The 19,289-nt window shown below is 43.2% G+C and overlaps 1 protein-coding gene across 3 annotated transcripts in view; it reads right to left on the reverse strand.

Annotated features, from left to right (window-relative positions):
* The window catches only part of wdhd1 (WD repeat and HMG-box DNA binding protein 1), a 60,112-nt gene that overhangs the window by 18,418 nt on the left and 22,405 nt on the right, over window positions 1-19,289 (reverse strand). For 2 of the 3 annotated variants that reach the window (XM_014195991.2, XM_014195980.2), the window contains exons 9-16: window positions 17,787-17,893; window positions 13,729-13,885; window positions 13,159-13,348; window positions 9,163-9,353; window positions 8,694-8,878; window positions 8,039-8,280; window positions 7,709-7,846; window positions 105-261 (exon numbers count right to left, since the gene is read on the reverse strand). In XM_014195991.2, coding sequence (XP_014051466.2) covers window positions 105-261; window positions 7,709-7,846; window positions 8,039-8,280; window positions 8,694-8,878; window positions 9,163-9,353; window positions 13,159-13,348; window positions 13,729-13,885; window positions 17,787-17,893 — 1,367 coding nt within the window. The remainder of the gene's footprint in view (window positions 1-104; window positions 262-7,708; window positions 7,847-8,038; window positions 8,281-8,693; window positions 8,879-9,162; window positions 9,354-13,158; window positions 13,349-13,728; window positions 13,886-17,786; window positions 17,894-19,289) is intronic. The other variant, XM_014196001.2, reaches the window with a different exon arrangement.

Below are 19,289 nucleotides of genomic sequence, written 5' to 3' on the forward strand. Positions count from 1 at the left end.
ACAAGGTAGGGGTGGTATACAGAAGATAGTCCTATTTGGTAAAAGACCAAGTCCATATTATAGCAAGAACAGCTCAAATATGCAAAGAGAAACAACCGCTTTACCTGAGCTGCTGGGGGTTCTCATGCACTCCCACCACCCAGTAGTGGTCTGACTTGCCCTTGCAGTTGTCCCTGGTGTTACACACAGGTGTCCACATGTTTCCCAAGGAGCGGTTTAGCAGGCGCACCACGCCCTCAGAGTCGATGAAGCATGGGGTTCCTGGAAAACAAGTGATGAATAAGTGATGTGCAAGAGATTGTAGAATGAAGTTGGCTCTGTACACTGATCAGTTTGGTGTTTTCCCCACTGATGGTTAAGGTAAGGATCTGGGGAGAGCAGGCTGATCCTAGATCTGTGCCTGGGGCTGTTGTGGTGATTGTATTCCCGCCACAACGGCAGTCATGAGTCATGGACATGCTTCGTCTTTGGTAATACCCAACTTGCAAACGACTCAGTTCAACAGCAGGTTGAAATGGAGTGTAAAACATGGTCATTGTAGATGTTTCAAAGCCTAACCCAATGAAATGGACAGGTGTTGATTAATTCAAAACACCCATATGCATATTAGAGCTTACAGTATGCATACACATAGGCTTATTTTTTTTATATTTCACCTTTATTTAACCAGGTAGGCTAGTTGAGAACAAGTTCTCATTTACAATTCCGACCTGGCCAAGATAAAGCAAAGCAGTTTGACACATACAACAACACAGAGTTACACATGGAGTAAAACAAACATACAGTCTATATACAAAAATAAGTCTATATACAAAGCGAGCAATTGAGGTGAGATAAGGGAGGTAAATGCAAAAAAAGGCCATGGTGGCGAAGTAAATATAAACAGTGTAGCTATTCCCTCCGCAAGGCAATCAAACAAGCTAAGCATCAGTACAGAGACAAAGTGGAGTCGCAATTCAACGGCTCAGACACGAGAGGTATGTGGCAGGGTTTACAGTCAATTACGGACTACAAAAGAAAAACCAGCCCCATCGCGGATCACAATGCCTTGCTCCCAGACAGACTAAACAAGTTTTTTGCTCGCTTTGAGGACAATACAGTGCCACGAACACGGCCCGCTACCAAAACCTGTGGGCTCTCCTTCACTGCAGCCAACGTGAATAAAACATTTAAACGTGTTAACCCTCGCAAGGCTGCAGGCCCAGACGCGTCCTCAGAGCATGCGCAGACCAGCTGGCTGGTGTGTTTACAGACATATTCAATCAATCCTTATCCCAGTCTGCTGTCCCCACATGCTTCAAGAGGGCCACCATTGTTCCTGTTCCCAAGAAAGCTAAGGTAACTGCGCTAAATGACTACCGCCCTGTAGCACTCACTTCCGTCATCATGAAGTGCTTTGAGAGACTAGTCAAGGACCATATCACCTCCAGCCTACCTGACACCCTAGACCCACTCCAATTTGCTTACCGACCAAAAAGGTCCACAGACGAAGCAATCGCCATCACACTGCACACTGCCCTAACCCATCTGGACAAGAGGAATACCTATGTAAGAATGCTGTTCATCGATTACAGCTCAGCATTTAACACCATAGTACCCTCCAAACTCGTCATTAAGCTCGAGACCCTGGGTCCCCACAAGGGTGCGTTCTCAGCCCTCTTCTGTACTCCCTGTTCACCCACGACTGCGTGGCCATGCACGCATCCAACTCAATCATCAAGTTTGCAGACGACACTACAGTGGTAGGCTTGATTACCAACAACGACGAGACTGCCTACAGGGAGGAAGTGAGGGCCCTTGAAGTGTGGTGTCAGGAAAATAACCTTGCACTCAATGTCAACAAAACAAAAGAGATGATTGTGGACTTCAGGAAACAGCAGAGGGAGCAGCCCCCTATCTACATTGACGGGACAGTAGTGGAGAGGGTGGAGAGTTTTAAGTTCCTCGGCGTACACATCACGGACAAACTGAAATGGTCCACCCACACAGACAGTGTGGTGAAGAAGGCGCAGCAGCGCCTCTTCAACCTCAGGAGGCTGAAGAAATTCGGCTTGTCACCAAAAACACTCACAAACTTTTACAGATGCACAATCGAGAGCATCCTGTCGGCTGTATCACCGCCTGGTACGGCAGCTGCTCGGCCCATAACCGGAAGGCTCTCCAGAGGGTAGTGAGGTCTGCACAACGCATCACCGGGTGCAAACTACCTGCCCTCCAGGACACCTACACCACCCGATGTCACAGGAAGGCCAAAAAGATCATCAAGGACAGCAACCACCCGAGCCACTGCCTGTTCACCCCGCTATCATCCAGAAGGCGAGGTCAGTACAGGTGCATCAAAGCTGGAACCGAGAGACTGAAAAACAGCTTATATCTCAAGGCCATCAGACTGTTAAACAGCCATCACTAACATTGAGTGGCTGCTGCCAACATATTGACTCAACTCCACCCACTTTAATAATGGCAAAATCGATGTAATCAATTTATCACTTGCCACTTTATATTATTTATATTAGATAATGTTTACATAACCTACATTATTCATCTCATATGTATATACTGTACACCATACCATCTACTGCATCTAGCCATCTTGATGCAATTAGATATATCACTAGCCACTTTAAACAATGCCACTTTATATAATGTTTTCAGAACCTACATTACTCATCTCATATGTATATACTGTACTCCATACCATCTACTACATCTTGCCTATGCCGTTCGGCCATCACTCATTTATATATTTTTATGTACATATTCGTATTCATTCCTTTACACTTGTGTGTACAAGGTAGTTGTTGAGGAATTGGTAGATTACTTGTTAGATATTACTGCATGGTCGGAACTAGAAGCACAAGCATTTCGCTACACTTGCATTAACATCTGCTAACCATGTGAATGTAACAAATAAATTTGATTTGATTTTTAAATACAATATAGCAAGTAAAACACTAGAATAGTAGATTTGCAGTGGAAGAAAGTGCAAAGTAGAAATAGAAATAATGGGGTGCAAAGGAGCAAAATAAATAAATAAATAAATAAATAAATACAGTAGGGGAAGAGGTACCGTAAATTCCGGACTATAAGCTGCAACTTTTTTCCCAGGCTTTGAACCTCGCGGCTTAAACAATGACGCAGCTAATATATGGATTTTTCCCCTCTTTCAATTTTTTTTTTCTCCAAAAAAACACAAACTCAGTTTTTTGGCGGCATGAAGCTTTCATTAGACCAATGAAATTGCCGAACGGGTTACGGTCAAACAACTTTTTTGTTTACTGTTTAGATTAAATCGAGCGCTCTCAAACTTCCCATCATTCTGATTACGGTAGTCATTTTGTCACCCTCATCATGGCAAAGACACGGAGAAATGCATATGATGCAGCTTTCAAGTTGAAGGCGATTGATCTGGCTGTTGGAAAAGGAAATAGAGCTGCTGCACGGGAGCTTGGTCTTAATGAGTCGATGATAAGATGTTGGAAACGGCAGCGTGAGGAATTGACTCAGTGCAAAAAGACAACTAAAGCTTACTGCTAATTTTTTATTTTTTGTTACAAGCAGTGTTTCGTTAAAGCCTATTTATTTTTGTTACAAGCCGTGTTTTGTTAAAGCCTATTTATTTTTGTTACAAGCCGTGTTTCGTTAAAGCCTGTGTAAAGTTCATTTGTTTCAATGTACCGGTAGGCACCTGCGGCTTATAGACATGTGCGGCTAATTTATGTTCAAAATAATATATATTTTTTAAATTCAGTGGGTGCAGCTTATATTCAGGTGCGCTTAATAGTCCGGAAATTACGGTAGTTGTTTGGGCTAAATTATAGATGGGCTATGTACAGGTGCAGTAATCTGTGAGCTGCTCTGACAGCTGGTGCTTAAAGCTAGTGAGGGAGATAAGTGTTTCCAGTTTCAGAGATTTCTGTAGTTCGTTCCAGTCATTGGCAGCAGAGGCGGCCAAAGGAGGAATTGGCTTTGGGGGTGACCAGAGAGTTATACCTGCTGGAGCGCGTGCTACAGGTGGGTGCTGCTATGGTGACCAGCGAGCTGGTGATAAGGGGGAACTTTACCTAGCAGGGTCTTGTAGATGACCTGGAGCCACTGGGTTTGGCGACAAGTATGAAGCGAGGGCCAGCCAACGAGAGCGTACAGGTCGCAGTGGTGGGTAGTGTATGGGGCTTTGGTGACAAAACAGATGGCACTGTGATAGACTGCATCCAGTTTATTGAGTAGGGTATTGGAGGCTATTTTGTAAATAACATCGCAGAAGTCGAGGATCGGTAGGATGGTCAGTTTTACGAGGGTATGTTTGGCAGCATGAGTGAAGGATGCTTTGTTGCGAAATAGGAAGCCAATTCTAGATTTAACTTTGGATTGGAGATGTTTGATGTGAGTCTGGAAGGAGAGTTTACAGTCTAACCAGACATCTAGGTATTTGTAGTTGTCCACATATTCTAAGTCAGAACCGTCCAGAGTAGTGATGCTGGACGGGCGGGCAGGTGCAGGCAGCGATCGGTTGAAGAGCATGCATTTAGTTTTACTTGTATTTAAGAGCAGTTGGAGGCCACGGAAGGAGAGTTGTATGGCATTGAAGCTCGTCTGGAGGGTAGTTAACACAGTGTCCAAAGGGCCAGAAGTATACAGAATGGCGTCGTCTGCGTAGAGGTGGATCAGAGACTCACCAGCAGCAAGAGCGACATCATTAATGTATACAGAGAAAAGAGTCGGCCCAAAAATTGAACCCTGTGGCACCCCATAGAGACTGCCAGAGGCCCAGACAACAGGCCCTCCGATTTGACACACTGAACTCTATCAGAGAAGTAGTTGGTAAACCAGGCGAGGCAATCATTTGAGAAACTAAGGCTATTGAGTCTGCCGATGAGGATGTGGTGATTGACAGAGTCGAAAGCCTTGGCCAGGTCAATGAATACGGCTGCACAGTATTGTTTATCATCGATGGCGGTTAAGATATCGTTTAGGACCTTGAGTGTGGCTGAGGTGCACCCATGACCAGCTCTGAACCCAGATTGCATAGCGGAGAAGGTGCGGTGGGATTCGAAATGGTCGGTAATCTGTTTGTTGACTTGGCTTTCGAAGACCTTAGAAAGGCAGGGTAGGATAGATATAGGTCTGTAGCAGTTTGGGTCAAGAGTGTCCCCCCCCTTTGAAGAGGGGGATGACCGCAGCTGCTTTCCAATCTTTGGGAATCTCAGACGACACGAAAGAGAGGTTGAACAGGCTAGTAATAGGGGTTGCAACAATTTCAGCAGATCATTTTAGAAAGAAAGGGTCCAGATTGTCTAGCCCGGCTGATTTGTAGGGGTCCAGATTTTGCAGCTCTTTCAGAACATCAGCTGACTGGATTTGGGAGAAGGAGAAATGGGAAAGGTTTGGGCGAGTTGCTGTGGGGGGTGCAGTGCTGTTGACCGGGGTAGGGGTAACCAGGTGGAAAGCATGGCCAGCCGAAGAAAAATGCTTATTAAAATTCTCAATTATAGTGGATTTATCGGTGGTGAAAGAGTTTCCTATCCTCAGTGCAGTGGGCAGCTGGGAGGAGGTGCTCGTATTCTCCAAGGACTTTACAGTGTCCCAGAACTTTTTTGAGTTTGTGTTGCAGGAAGTACATTTCGGCTTGAAAAAGCTAGCCTTGGCTTTTCTAATTGCCTGTGTTTATTGGTTTCCATCTTCCCTGAAAAGTTGCATATCACGGGGGCTGTTCGATGCTAATGCAGAACGCCACAGGATGTTTTTGTGTTGGTTAAGGGCAGTCAGGTCTGGAGAGAACCAAGGGCTATATCTGTTCCTGGTTCTACATTTCTTGAATGGGGCATGCTTATTTAAGATGGTGAGGAAGGCATTTAAAAAAAATAACCAGGCATCCTCTACTGAAGGGATGAGGTCAATATCCTTCCAGGATACCCGGGCCAGGTCGATTAGAAAGGCCTGCTCGCTGAAGTGTTTCAGGGAGCGTTTGACAGTGATGAGTAGAGGTCGTTTGACCGTTGACCCATTACGGAGGCAGGCAATGAGGCAGTGATCGCTGAGATCTTGGTTGAAAACAGCAGAGGTGTATTTAGAGGGCAAGTTGGTTAGGATGATATCTTATGAGCCCAAGGCCGAAACAATTATCTGAATTAAAATGATGATTGAGCTGTTATACAGTACATAGACTACCGCATATTATGCATGGTAGAAAAACAATACAGATTAATGATGTCTTCGATAAATAATTGGCCTAGCCTTTGATTGTTGACTGTATTATTATGCATACTGGATGGACTGGTTGCCTTATGCTACGTTCCAAAATGTCTATCCATGAGTCTGGGAGAGAACGTTTAGTCCTAGGCCATGCTATTGGTTCAGGGTTGGAGAACCCGTGGCATAGAGAGTTTGGGCAAAACGTCACCTGTCGCACAACGAGAGCATGCTCCTCAAAAAGTGGTTGATGAGTGGAGTGAAATAAGTGTTCTTATATTTCTTAGCTGCTCATATTAATTTGATGATCCTCTATAAAACGAAGTAGCCTACCCATCATTGAAAAACGGACGCAAAAATACAAAATATGCATGTGTGAATAGCTGCATGCATGAACCAGACATATCAATTCTGGCTTCATTCATAGCCTACATTAGACCAGTCATCACAACGTCAGCCACCTACCATATTTTGCCTACTCAACGTAAAGTCCCTAATAGAAAACTTACTTGCATGACTTCTATAAACTGCATTGCTGACCATCATATAGGCTACACGCGACCTCTCAACGCAGTTACTGTAGGCAACCTCCATGTCACATTCACAAATCTCCAAACTATCTTTGTGGAACTGGCAGAGGATCAAAATGTAAACTGCAGCTACTCGCTGTTAACAAAATGGCTGGTACATTGTGTCCAAAGACACGCTTGAGGAAATAGACATTTGAAACATCATGGGACAATAATTAAAAGTAGGGCACAGGCTTGACTCACCAGATTCCCGGGGACTTGATCAACCGCGGTGCTATCCATGGTGCTATATCTCCGCTACTAGGCCTATTTGCTTGTCGGTTTGTTTAGCGGAGAATCGGATGTTCCCCGTGACAAAGTCATCACAATAAGCGGTAAAGTAAAAACAGCCACAACCTTCCGAAATCCCCCTGATAGCCAGGTGCAAGGGGAGAGAAAAGGGCCAACAAGCTGGCTGACTTCTTTCAGCCAAAGGTAAGCTAAAACAAATGTAATTTTCACTAGGCTGTAGGCTAATAACCTCATAATATTTTAGGTCTACATTTAAACTAGGCTACATCAACAAATTGTGTGTTGACTTTGACAGAACTTTGAGTTGATTAAATTGTGACAAATACAACAAGAAACCATAAACCAGATTCCTGTCCATATTTCTCCATTTACAGTGGTATAATTATGTCCGATTTTCTTTGCTGGTATTATTTGCTTTTAAAAGCATTTCTGGTTTGAACAGGAATACTGGGATATTACCCCAATTGTTGCAATTTTCTCAGGAAGGAAAATGTGTAGACTTCTGGGAAAATATGAAGCCCTAATCCTTACCTTAACCATCAGTGTGGAAAATGCCAAACTGATCTTAGGTCAATGTACAGAGTCAACTTCATTCTACAATCTTTTGCACATCACTTTTCAAAGAGTCTCCCGTTTGGTGTCTACTGAACACGCCCCAACAGCAGCCAGCATTTGAGAGGAGGCATGGCCTGACTCACCCTCGGCTGTGAAGCCTAACCATGATAGGTGAGATTTGCGGGAGAGGGGGAGGGGCTCCCCGTGGATGACCTGCCGTCTCTTGTGTCCAAACTGCAGCAGCTGGACCCCTAGGGCCTGTTCTCCATCAAACCCTGTGCCTGAGGACAGACAAACACAATAGCGGTTAGATACGCCTTCTCAGAAGTAGAGCTACATTGAACATCATTACCCGTCATTATGCTTCTAAGAGGAGTGGGACTCTGTTTAGCATCTGATGCTTGTTTTCTCTGTGCATTAGTTTGTGTGTAGGTCCGTCTGTGTGTGACAGCACACATGCACACGTGTCCTACCTCGGTGGTAGACGATGAGCAGTTGCTCACCGTGCCCAGCCATGCAGACCACGGGTCCGGGCAGGCTGAACAGCTCCCTCTGCACCCCTCCGATGGAGAAGAGCCGCAGCATGAGGGCACTGGTGGCAGCCGCCGCCCAGCCCTGGCCCAGGCATAGGGCTCGCACGTCCTCCCCCTTGGGCAGATCCACCATCCACTCCTTGTTGGTGTCCCACGATGAGAAGTGAAGGCACTGGAGCTTACTGTGGAGGGGAAGAAGGGAGGGGAGAGAGAGATACAGGTTCCGTTTGAAAAAAAACAGGTAATCAATTTCAGTGTCTTCGCTAGATTGTGGTGCCAATAGGAAGGGATCTTTCACGAGAGACTTGGGAACATCAAAATTGATTTCCCTTTTTAATCCTTCAAGATGCAAAGTTGGTCGAGAACCAGTTTGGCTAATAAAACTCAGGCAAGGCTCATGTGGGAAAATATCCCCAGAAACATGAATAGCTAATATCTAAATGTCCCAGTTAAGGCCATTAAAAACTTCACGCAAACAGAACGTCGTATACAGTCCGTTCTAAAATGTGAGCCACACAAAAGTACGTGGAAATACATGTGAAAAAGATGCTCTGTCTGTTTGAAGTGTGTAGCGGCCTTTAGATATGTGGTCTACCTGGCGAGCTCGTCGGTGCCGGGGCAGGCAAGCAGCACAGCCTCCTGGGAGAGGTCTGCCACGGTGTGGCCCAGGGAGTTGGTGAGATGCATGGCATGGTGCACGGCTGTGTCGTGGAACTCCACATCAATGGCGTTGTCCTGGTCGTCATTGTAGCCGCGCACGATTCCCACCGAGTTCCACATCTGACAGAAGGAGTACAGAAAAATTATCTCTGGGTTAGACGGCTTTGTGGATAACTTACTTCGACTACTATTGAGGACTGAAACCATCCGACAAACAAGTTGATCTTTGGATTGCAATGTCCCTTTAATAGGGCATGTAAGTACATCTCTAGACAATTCATGAAACGTATTATTTCCTATATTTATACAAAACCATCAACTTTTAAAATAATACAACCTGGAACATCATTAATATAAACTTTTCAGGCAAGAGTAAAGCCTGAGTTGTGTGGGCTGGCTCTCACCATGAAGCGGTGCATGAGGTGTGCCGGGGTGGAGCCTGGCTGGAAGGCCTTCTGTGGTGGGGTGGGCATTGGCCCGTCATAGACGGGCCGGAGGGGAGCAGCCACGGCAGCGGGGGGCACTATGGCGCTGCCCGCATCATCATCATCATCATCAACAAACTTATCCAGCCCATGTTTGAGCGAGCCTGTGTCTGTGGTAAATGGGATCACATGCAATACAGCTCAGTGATGCTCAAATGTTTAAGGGATCCCAGTCTTGAATTAGGATGACAAGGAAAGAGAAATGTATGTACTTGTTAATAAGATTCAAGACTACTTTGGTAAAATTGATGTGATGTATCGTTTCTCAGTGACTTTCCCACAATTAAAGCTGGAATCCTTAATGGTGAAACTGCCACGTCCGTTTGGGATATTACAACAACAAAAATAAGTTAATGCAAACAACAAACAAATTTTCCTTCCCCCTAAGACATCATTGCACTGCATTAGAACAACAGAATATGTACTGCAATATTTTTACCCTGCTGCTCAACTCAGTTTCGTCAACAAAACAATAACAAAAGTGCTGGGGGCGAACAGTGGTACCATTTCCACTAATGCGGATTCCATCTTTAAATTCTATGGCAAAGCCCTCATGGGATAGTTTCAATGTCACATGCACAAGTACAGTGAATATGCCTTTCTTGCCAACTCAAAACCCAACAATGCATTACTAGAAAAAAAACATAAGAAATATGAAATACATAAAGTAAGCGCACTATATACAGGAAATACTTAAATTAGGTTCCAATACCATATTTACATGTGCGGTGATACTGGAGTGATTTTTATTTTATTTTATTTCACCTTTATTTAATGATGAGGTAGATATGTATAGGGTTAAGGGGACTAGGAAACAGGATATAAGATAAACAGAGTAGCAGCAGCTTGCATGTGAGCGGGTGTGCAAAAGTGTAGTCAGTATAAATGTGCATATTATGTGTGAGTGAGCAAATGATGGAGTGAGTGTTTGTGTGTGTGCTGGATTGACAGTGTGTGTGAGTGTGTAGGGACTTGTGAGTGTGAATAGAGACAAGAAAATAGAGTGCAAATATTGAAATAAAAGGTCAATGAAGATACGAAGTAAACTCTGTACGTGTAGCTATTTTGTTAACTATTTTTCAGTCGGGTTACTTGGGGATAGAAGCTGTTCAACAGCTTCAATAGAGGGTTCTTGTAACTCTATTGTGTCTGTGTGAACTGAAAGTGGGCCTCAGATTTAACACTGACAGATTTACGATGTCTTTGGGTGATACCACATTCCAGAGCATGAGTTAATGTTTCTGTTCTATATGGTACCAGGGAGAGATGACCCCAGGGCCAGACTCTGGTTTCTACACAATGAGAACAAATCTTAACCTTGTGACTCATTCCATACATCTGTTGTTCATCATGTAGACTGAAGGGGGTGTATCTTTGCTATAAAATACATTTGTACCTTTGTCTCTGGGCTCTTAACGAATCACCTGAGGGTGACTCGTCAACCTGCCATCACTCAATCGATTAATTTTGTGTGTGTTGTATTGACCTGCTCCCTTATTAATAAGTGAATAAAGACTGAGTTGAAATATGACTCTGACTTGTGTGATATGTTTGTCTTTCCTCATTTGATAGTAAAGAAATTAACCACCACAGAGAGGCACTGTGTCTCACTTTTTATTGATCTCTAAGGCTTTTGATACAGTTGATCATGCTATACTGAGGCAGAGATTGTCGAGTGTAGGTCTTTCTAAGCATGCAGTTGCATGGTTTGCTAACTATCTGATAGTGCACTCAATTTGATGGGCTTAATTTGATTGGTCCCCTCTTATTCACTATTTATATAAATAATTTTGGCAAATTGACAAAATGCGCAAGCTTACTTTTATGCTGATGATACTGTTATTTATTGTTGTGCCTCGTCTCTCACAAAAGCTTATCAGAACTTGCAAACTGCTTTTTGTACTGTTCAACATACCTTGTGTCAATTGAAGCTTATCATCAAAAAACTAAATGGTGTTTTCTAAAGCAAGAAAAAGACCTTTCACCTATTACTACCTGTCAGGGCAATGAGACTGAGGCTGTAACCTCATAAATATCTTTGAATTTTAATTGATGACGGCCTCTTTTAAATTGCATATTCAACAAATTACAAACAAATTTAAGCTATAGTAGGGATTTTATTTTAGGAATAAGGCCTGTTTTTCCTTTTGAAGCCAGGAGGCTAGTATCAGCTACATTTATGCCTATACTAGACTATGGTGATATTTTGTTGCTCAGTGTTTGAGATCAATTGACACCCTTTACCATGGCGCATTGAGATTTATTTTAAACTGTAAAACCCTTACGCTCTACTGCACTTTATATACCACTGGAACGGAGTCAGGTCAGCCTTGTTGAATTGTTTGGGCTAAGATATAATTCAAACTGAAAATGGATCCTTGTTGGCTGGCGTTCTCTAGTCACTGGTATACATTTATTTACAAAGCCATTTTGTGTTTACTACCATTTTAATTTGGGTATTTTTATTTTTCAGAAATGTGGTGGGTACTCTGTTTGCAGGACCTTATCCTGCTTACTGTTCCAAATGTCCTAAATTAATTTGGTAAAAGGGTTTTTATGTACTCTGCACAATCGGCTTGAAACGTCTTACAAAATAGTTTTAAACTTGAAGAACTAAAATCATTGACAAAGGATTTTGAGGCTGATTCCTTGACCTGTCAATGTTTTAATTTGCTGTTTTATGTTGCTGTTACACTTCTGCGATTTCTATGTTTTTAACTAGATTACTTGTAGTTTTTCCATGTCTGTCTAATTGTGTAATGACTTGGTGCTGCCTATCTTGGCCTGGACGCTCAATGAGCCCTTCCGGGTTAAAGAAAAGGTTAAATTAATAAATAATCCTTTGTAATCTGTAATGGACTGTAGCCCCTGCCACATGCGGTGGGTGTCGGAGCCTGTGTAATATGATTCCACCTTATTCCTATAATTGTCCTTTTGTTCCTTTTGCTCATTTGATGACTCTGTGGAGGTCATAGCAGGCCTTCTTGTACTTATTCCTGTCTACGATCGTAGCATCAGGGTGCTCTGTGTGCGGTAGCCCTGCCCTTTAGTTTAGCGCCAACCTCAGTGTTAATCTAGGGCTTTTGAATGGGAAAGGCGGGAACCCTCACCGTGGGTAAAACTTTGCCGATGCATTTTTTCGAATGAAGCCGGTGATGGAGGTGAAACATAGCAAAGCAGTCCTGTAGCATAACCTCTGATTCTGGTGACCATTTCTCAACAGAGGGAATCGCGGGTACTTTCTGTTTCAGCTTCTGCTTGTAAACAGGAAGCAAGAGTACGGAGTCATGATCCGATTTGCCAAATGGCAAACGAGGGAGGGCCTTGTATGCTTGCTTGTGGGTAGACTAGCAGTGGTCTAGGACTATCACCCCTAGCGGCATTGGAGATGTGTTGATGGAAGTTGGGCATCAAATTAAAATCGCCGGCAACCAGAAATGTAGCCTCCGGGTGTAGGGTTTGCTGCTTGTTTATAGCCTTGTACAGTTTGTTATGCGCCAGCTTGTTATTTTTATTGTCCTGAGGTGGAATGTATACAGCAGTCACAATAACAGCTGAAAACTCCCTTGGGAAGTAGAAGGGTCGGCATTTGACAATCAGGTATTCCAAGACAGGCGAAGAGTGGGTCGACACTTCCACCGCACTGGAATTAGCACACCAGTTGGGAGTTCATGAAGAGGCAAACCCCTTGCAAGACAGAGTTAGAAAGTCTAAGGAAAGAGCCACATATCTGAAGAGAATTGGCTGTCTATTTAATGAATGAAATACTGTAGCCATGCACGGTTTACTGCAGTGTTTGGTTTTATCTAAATGAAACCCAGAAGTGTATTTATCAGCTCAAATAATTGCTGTTATAGAAGACGAGCCAGCTATGATACTTTGATCAGCTATGTACGATGCACATCGCTTTCTCACCTAGTGAGTTCTCGTCGTCGAGGAAGGCACTCCTGTTCCGTGCTCGCCCTGTCGCAGGCATGAGGTCGTCGTCATCGTCCTCGTCCCCGGGGTTCTTGGCAGGTGAACGGGTGCCCTCGCCGATACCCTCGTCCATGGGTCTGTCGTCGTCATCGTCGTCGAAAAGGTCGTCGTAGCTGGCTGGAGCCTGCTAGAGTAGAATAAAGCTCATTCCCAAAGTCAGCATGTTATTGGGAAAGACTACTTGTTCTCATGACTTACTAACCTGGTTCAATCACAGTTTAAAAATAACATAGAACTGTGGAATGGACCTCAAGATCTCTATTAAAATAGAGCTGAACGAAGCAAAGAAACATGGCAAATACTAATAGCATCAACGTTGACCCTAGCTCTGTAGACTAAGCAGATCGAGCACAACATGAACTGGTCCAAGAAGACCATGTTTGGGGTCAATTCTGCAAACAAACAGACAGTATTAAAGTGAACCGATCCCAATATTGGTTAGAAGTGAGTTAGCAGTGGCACATTTGGGTGGGATAGAGAAGCCTCCATGTAAGACCAGAGACTCACCTTGGTACTCTTTGCAGCCGCAGTGGAGGAAGAAGAGGATGAAGAAGAGAGCCCATCCAGCACGCCAAGACAGCCCTCTGTGTCGGTGTAGGCTAATTGACCACCCGAGGGATGCCAAGCTAGTCCACACACAGTGTAGCCCTTCTCATGCGTCTGCCTACCGAATGGACAAAAAAATCCATGTCAGTGGATTCAACTTTCAAATACTTGAGCATCGGATTTAGTTCTACCTGGAGTGTCAGATGTGTGGTGTGGGGGGGGGAGCGCGATTGGTACTAGGGATGTTAACAGTAAACCTTTAAAATAGGAAAATACATTTGACCGATAACGCTTATCGGTCTATAGATAATTTGCATAATTCAATTGGCACTTGTGTATTTTTGTTAGTTGTCATGTATCTTATTTATCACACGCGCACAGCATACAGAGAACCTAGTTTGAGGAGTGGAATAGCCCATCACCGGTCAGACAGCACAAGAGCACCTCTTCAAAAAGCTGGTACTGGAGTGAAACGTGCTTTTAACAGGCCAGTCATTGCCCATTGTGCAACAATAGCTGCTTTATTACAGGAGAATGTTCAATAATTGGCTATAACCTTTTGACTGTAAGACAATAGAGACATGCAACAATAGCAAGCCTATTAAAAGTGGAACAGAGTTTTAGGAACATGAAATATTATTAAAATATGTTCATACTTACCCCCTGGAAGAATCACATTATCTGACAAGTGAGCACTTAGATATATGGTAATTTTCATGTTCCCATAAATTCATAGACTGAGAATAACATATAGTAAAGGCATTTGTGAAAATTCTATAGCAATATGAAAATCGGGAAAGTGACCGTGCGTTTGGACAATTAATAGACATTGCAGTAAATAAAACATCTTGTCCAGGACTGGAGTCTATGCAGACCCGTGAACAGGAGGGAACATTAGATAAACCCTTTCAAAACTTTCTCAGCTAGTTGGCCGTCAAAATTGCACTGATAAACGATGGGGAATAGTAGCCTGCTCGTCTTCTGCAGATTGCCCGTTTGGACAGCTGTAATGGGAACTTGACGGCCCACCCATTTGATCGATGTCAAATACATTTCATTGACAACTACGAGATAAGCTAACTGTAGATAACAGTTGTTCAAGTTCAGCATAGCTAGCTAGCAAATTGAGTCACATTTCTTGCTAGCAAAAAAATGAAATGACAACTGCATCTCTAGCTGTAGCCACCGAAAAACGATATGAGGGGGAAAAGTCGGTCACTCACCCACTCGTCCAATGACAAGACTTCCATGTTTTTTAGCTTGCTAAATAAATAGCTACATAAATAGATATGCTAGCCCATGTGTGTCAAACTCAAAATCAGCGCAAGGGCCATATAGAAAAAGCGCAATGAATTCGTGAACCAGACATAGCCTAGGAAAAAACATGCAAACTGGCCATTGTTTAATTACAAAAAAATATGGCCCTTTATAATGCCCACAGGATGCTGTATATAGAATTAACATATTAAAACAAAAGGAGAAAATATTTGCAGATCTGTATAATATGCTTCTACCATAATCAAAAAGTAATTTTATAACTCCAAATAACAAAAACGTAGCTATAGGTTGTTGGAACATTTATTAAACATATTTTGCATTTTTTTTTGCATTGCAGGGATCACCGGTTCGGTTGAACGCAGCATTGCTGTACGGTGCACTCAAAATCAGTGAAGGCTGCTGAGGGGAGAACGGCTCATAAGGACGGAATGGAGTTTATGGAATGGTATCAAACACATGAAAACCATGTTTTCGATACCATTCCATTCCAGCTTTATTATGAGCAATTCTCCCCTGAGCAGCTTCCACTGTTCAAAATGTATTGCAGTTGAGCAGCCAGCCTAGGCTACTGCAAACATTGCTGTAATAGGCCTACATGTTTCTTCTTTGCATGGTGTTTTGTTGCAGGTTTTGTTTTCTGGTTGTTCATTGTCACACTTTAAAAAACCAAAGCAACATTTTAGTAGCATAGCTTAAACTGTGGCATTTGTCTGTACACTTTCCCTCTGCTGCACGCTGTAAACGGCACACACGAAAGCAGCGCAATTGAAGTTGAATTCAAAGACTGGAGCGCATCAGACTGTAATTTCATAAAGTAGATGACTCAACTCTTGACTCATTTATACCACCTACTGGGGAGCCAGGCCCAGCCAATCAGAATGAGTTTTTCCACACAAAAAAGCTTTATTACAGACAGAAATTCTCCTCAGTTTCATCAGCTGTCTGGGTAGCTGGTCTCAGATGATCCCGCAGGTGAAGAAGCCAGATGTGGAGGTCTTGGGCTGGCGTGATTACATGTGGTCTGCGGTTGTTGGTTGGATGTACTGCCAAATTCTCTAAAATGACGTTGGTAGAGAAATGAACATTCAAATCTCTGGCAACAGCTCTGGTGGACATTCCTGCAGTCAGCATGTCAATTGCACGCTCCCTCAAAACCTGAGACATCTGTGGCATTGTGTTGTGTGACAAAACTGCACATATTAGAGTGGCCTTTTATTGTTCCCAGCACAAGGTGCACCTGTGTAAAGATCACACTGTTTAATCAGCTTCTCGATATTAAGGGCCTTGGTCAGGAATGTGACCAAAAACCTGATGGTCACACTGACAGAGCTCCAGAGTTCCTCTGTGGAGAAGGGAAAACCTTCCAGAAGGATAACCATCTCTGCAGCACTCCACCAATCAGGTATTTATGGTACAGTGGCCAGATGGACGCCACTCCTCAGTAAAAGGCACAACAGCCCGCTTGGAATTTGCCAAAAGGCACCTAAAGACTCTCAGACCACGAGAAACAGGATTCTCTGGTCTGATGAAACCAAGATGAAACTATTTGGCCTAAATGCCAAGCATCACGTCTGGAAGAAACCTGCCACCATCCCTACAGTGAAGCATGGTGGTGGCAGCATCATGCTGTGGGAATGTTTTTCAGCAGCAGGGACTGGGAGACTAGTCAGGATCGAGGGAAAGACAAATGGAGCAAAGTACAGAGAGATCCTTGATGAAAACCTGCTCCAGAGCGCTCAGGACCTCAGACTGGGGCAAAGGTTCACTTTCCAACAGGACAACAACCCTAAGCACAGAGCCAAGACAACACAGGAGTGGCTTCGGGACAAGTCTCTGAATGTCCTTGAGTGGGCCAGCTCGAGCCCTGACTTGAACTCGATCGAACATCGCTGGAGAGACTTGAAAATAGCTGTGGAGCGATTCTCCCCATCCAACCTGACAGAGCTTGAGAGGATCTGCAGAGAAGAATGTGAGAAACTCCCTAAATACAGGTGTGCCAAGCTTGCAGCGTCATACCCAAGAACACTTGAATCTGTAACTGCTGCCAAAGGTGCTTAAACAAAGTACTGAGTAAAGGGTCTGAATACTTATGTAAATGTGATATGTTTTTTTTATTTAATACATTTGCAAAAATGTCTAAAAACCTGTTTTTGCTTTGTCATTATGGGGTATTGTGTGTAGATTGATGAGGGGGAAAAACTATTTTATCCACTTTAGAATAAGGCTGTAATGTAGCAAAACGTGGAAAAAGTCAAGGGGCCTGAACACTTTCCGAATGCACTGTAAACAAATGTGTACACAAAAATGGAACATTTCAGGGACATGGGACCAACACGTTACATGTTGCGTTTCTATTTTTGTTCAGTATAAGTAACTGTCAGTTCCACTTTAAACTCTTAATAAAAAATGTATTTTCCTTGTATGCATGCATGCACGTAATATTACTGTTTGGAAAAAGTTAACCGTTTGTTGACCGGTTAGTCGGCACCAAAATGAACCCAAATTTGCATTTCTAAATTGGGACTATTCCATTGTGCCAGGCAAGATCAGTCAAACCCAATCAAGTTTTTTTTTTTTAAATGACTATTGAACTTATATTGAACCCAGCTCTGCACAGTTCCACTCAAATGCTTCAACCAAAGCAAGGAGAACGCAGTCAGTCGAGTTGAAATATAAAACTAAATCAATTGAGCGAATCGAATATTGCTTTCTAGGAGTTTCAGTGTGATTCTGTCTCATACCTTTCCACACACAGCTTGCTCTCCACGTCCCAGACCGTCAGCAAACCCCCAATGCTCCCTGCAGCCAAGAACTTCCCACAGGGCGACCATGCCACAACGTTTATTGCCTGGTGGAAGGAGCAAGGAATGGAGAAAGATGGAGAGAGGAGGTGGAGGTGAGAAAATGACTCATTAAAGATGGAAAACCACCCTTTTACATGGGAGCAACAGACCATTTTCCATATCGTTACCAATGTATACCAAGTGAAGTGTGGGTGAGGTGGTTTATAGAGCGTGCAATGCTTTTCTAATGAAATAACACCTCAGTTTCCAATAACTGCTGTGAAATAAAGTTACAGTTCAAATAGTGCTATGGATAAACAAACCTACAATATGTTTCATGCCAAACTTGCATTAAGTTAAAAATCAATGGTTCAGGTTATGGTGTTCCTGTAGGTTGGTGGAGTGTAGGGCTAACCCCAATTAGTCGACTGGTCAATTGTTGGGCGTTAGGCTGTTGGTCGACCGAGATTGTTTTAGTCGAGCAGTAACAGACACATACACAAAAGTTTGGACGCACCTACTCATTCAAGGGTTTTTCTTTATTTTTACTATTTTCTACATTGTTGAACAATAGTGAAGACATCCAAACTTTGAAATAACACATTTGGAATCATGTAGTAACCAAAAAAAAGTGATAAACAAGTCAAAATACATTTTATATTTGAGATTCTTCAAAGTAGCCTTTAAAGTACCCTTTGCTTTGCACACTCTTGGCATTCTCTTAACCAGCAGGTGTGCCTTGTTAAAAGTTAATTTGTGTAATTTATTTCCTCCTTCGTAGGTTTCAGACAATCAGTTATGTTGTGACAAGGTAGGGATGGTATACAGAAGATAGCCCTATTTGGTAAAAGACCAAGTCCATATTATGGCAAGAACAGCTCAAATAAGCAAAGAGAAACGAAAGTAAATCATTACTTCAAGACATGAGGACTGCCACAGGAAAGGAAGACCCAGAGTTACCTCTGCTGCAGAGGATAAGTTCACTAGAGTTACCAGCCTCAGAAATTGCAGCCCAAATAAATGCTTCACAGTTCAAGTAACAGACACATCTCAACATCAACTGTTCAGAGGAGGCTGCGTGAAATCAGGCCTTCATGGTCCAATTGCTGCAAAGAAACCACTACTAAAGAAGAAGAGACTTCTTCTAAGAAGAAGAGACTTGCTTGGGACAAGAAACATGAGCAATGGACATTAGACCGGTGGAAATCGATCTTTTTGTCTAATGAATCCAAATTGAAGATTATTGGTTCCAACCGCCATGTCTTTGTGAGATGCAGAGAAGGTGAACGGATGATCTCCGAATGTGTGTTTCCCACCGTGAAGCATGGAGGTGTGATGGTGCTTTGCTGGTGACACTGTCAGTGATTCTACAGCGATACGCCATCTCATCTGGTTTGCACTTAGTGGGAGAATCATTTGTTTTCAACAGGACAATGACGCAAAACACACCTCCAAGCTGTG

This window comes from Salmo salar, chromosome ssa01 (assembly GCF_905237065.1).
Source record: "Salmo salar chromosome ssa01, Ssal_v3.1, whole genome shotgun sequence".
In the NCBI taxonomy this organism is placed as follows: domain Eukaryota; kingdom Metazoa; phylum Chordata; class Actinopteri; order Salmoniformes; family Salmonidae; genus Salmo; species Salmo salar.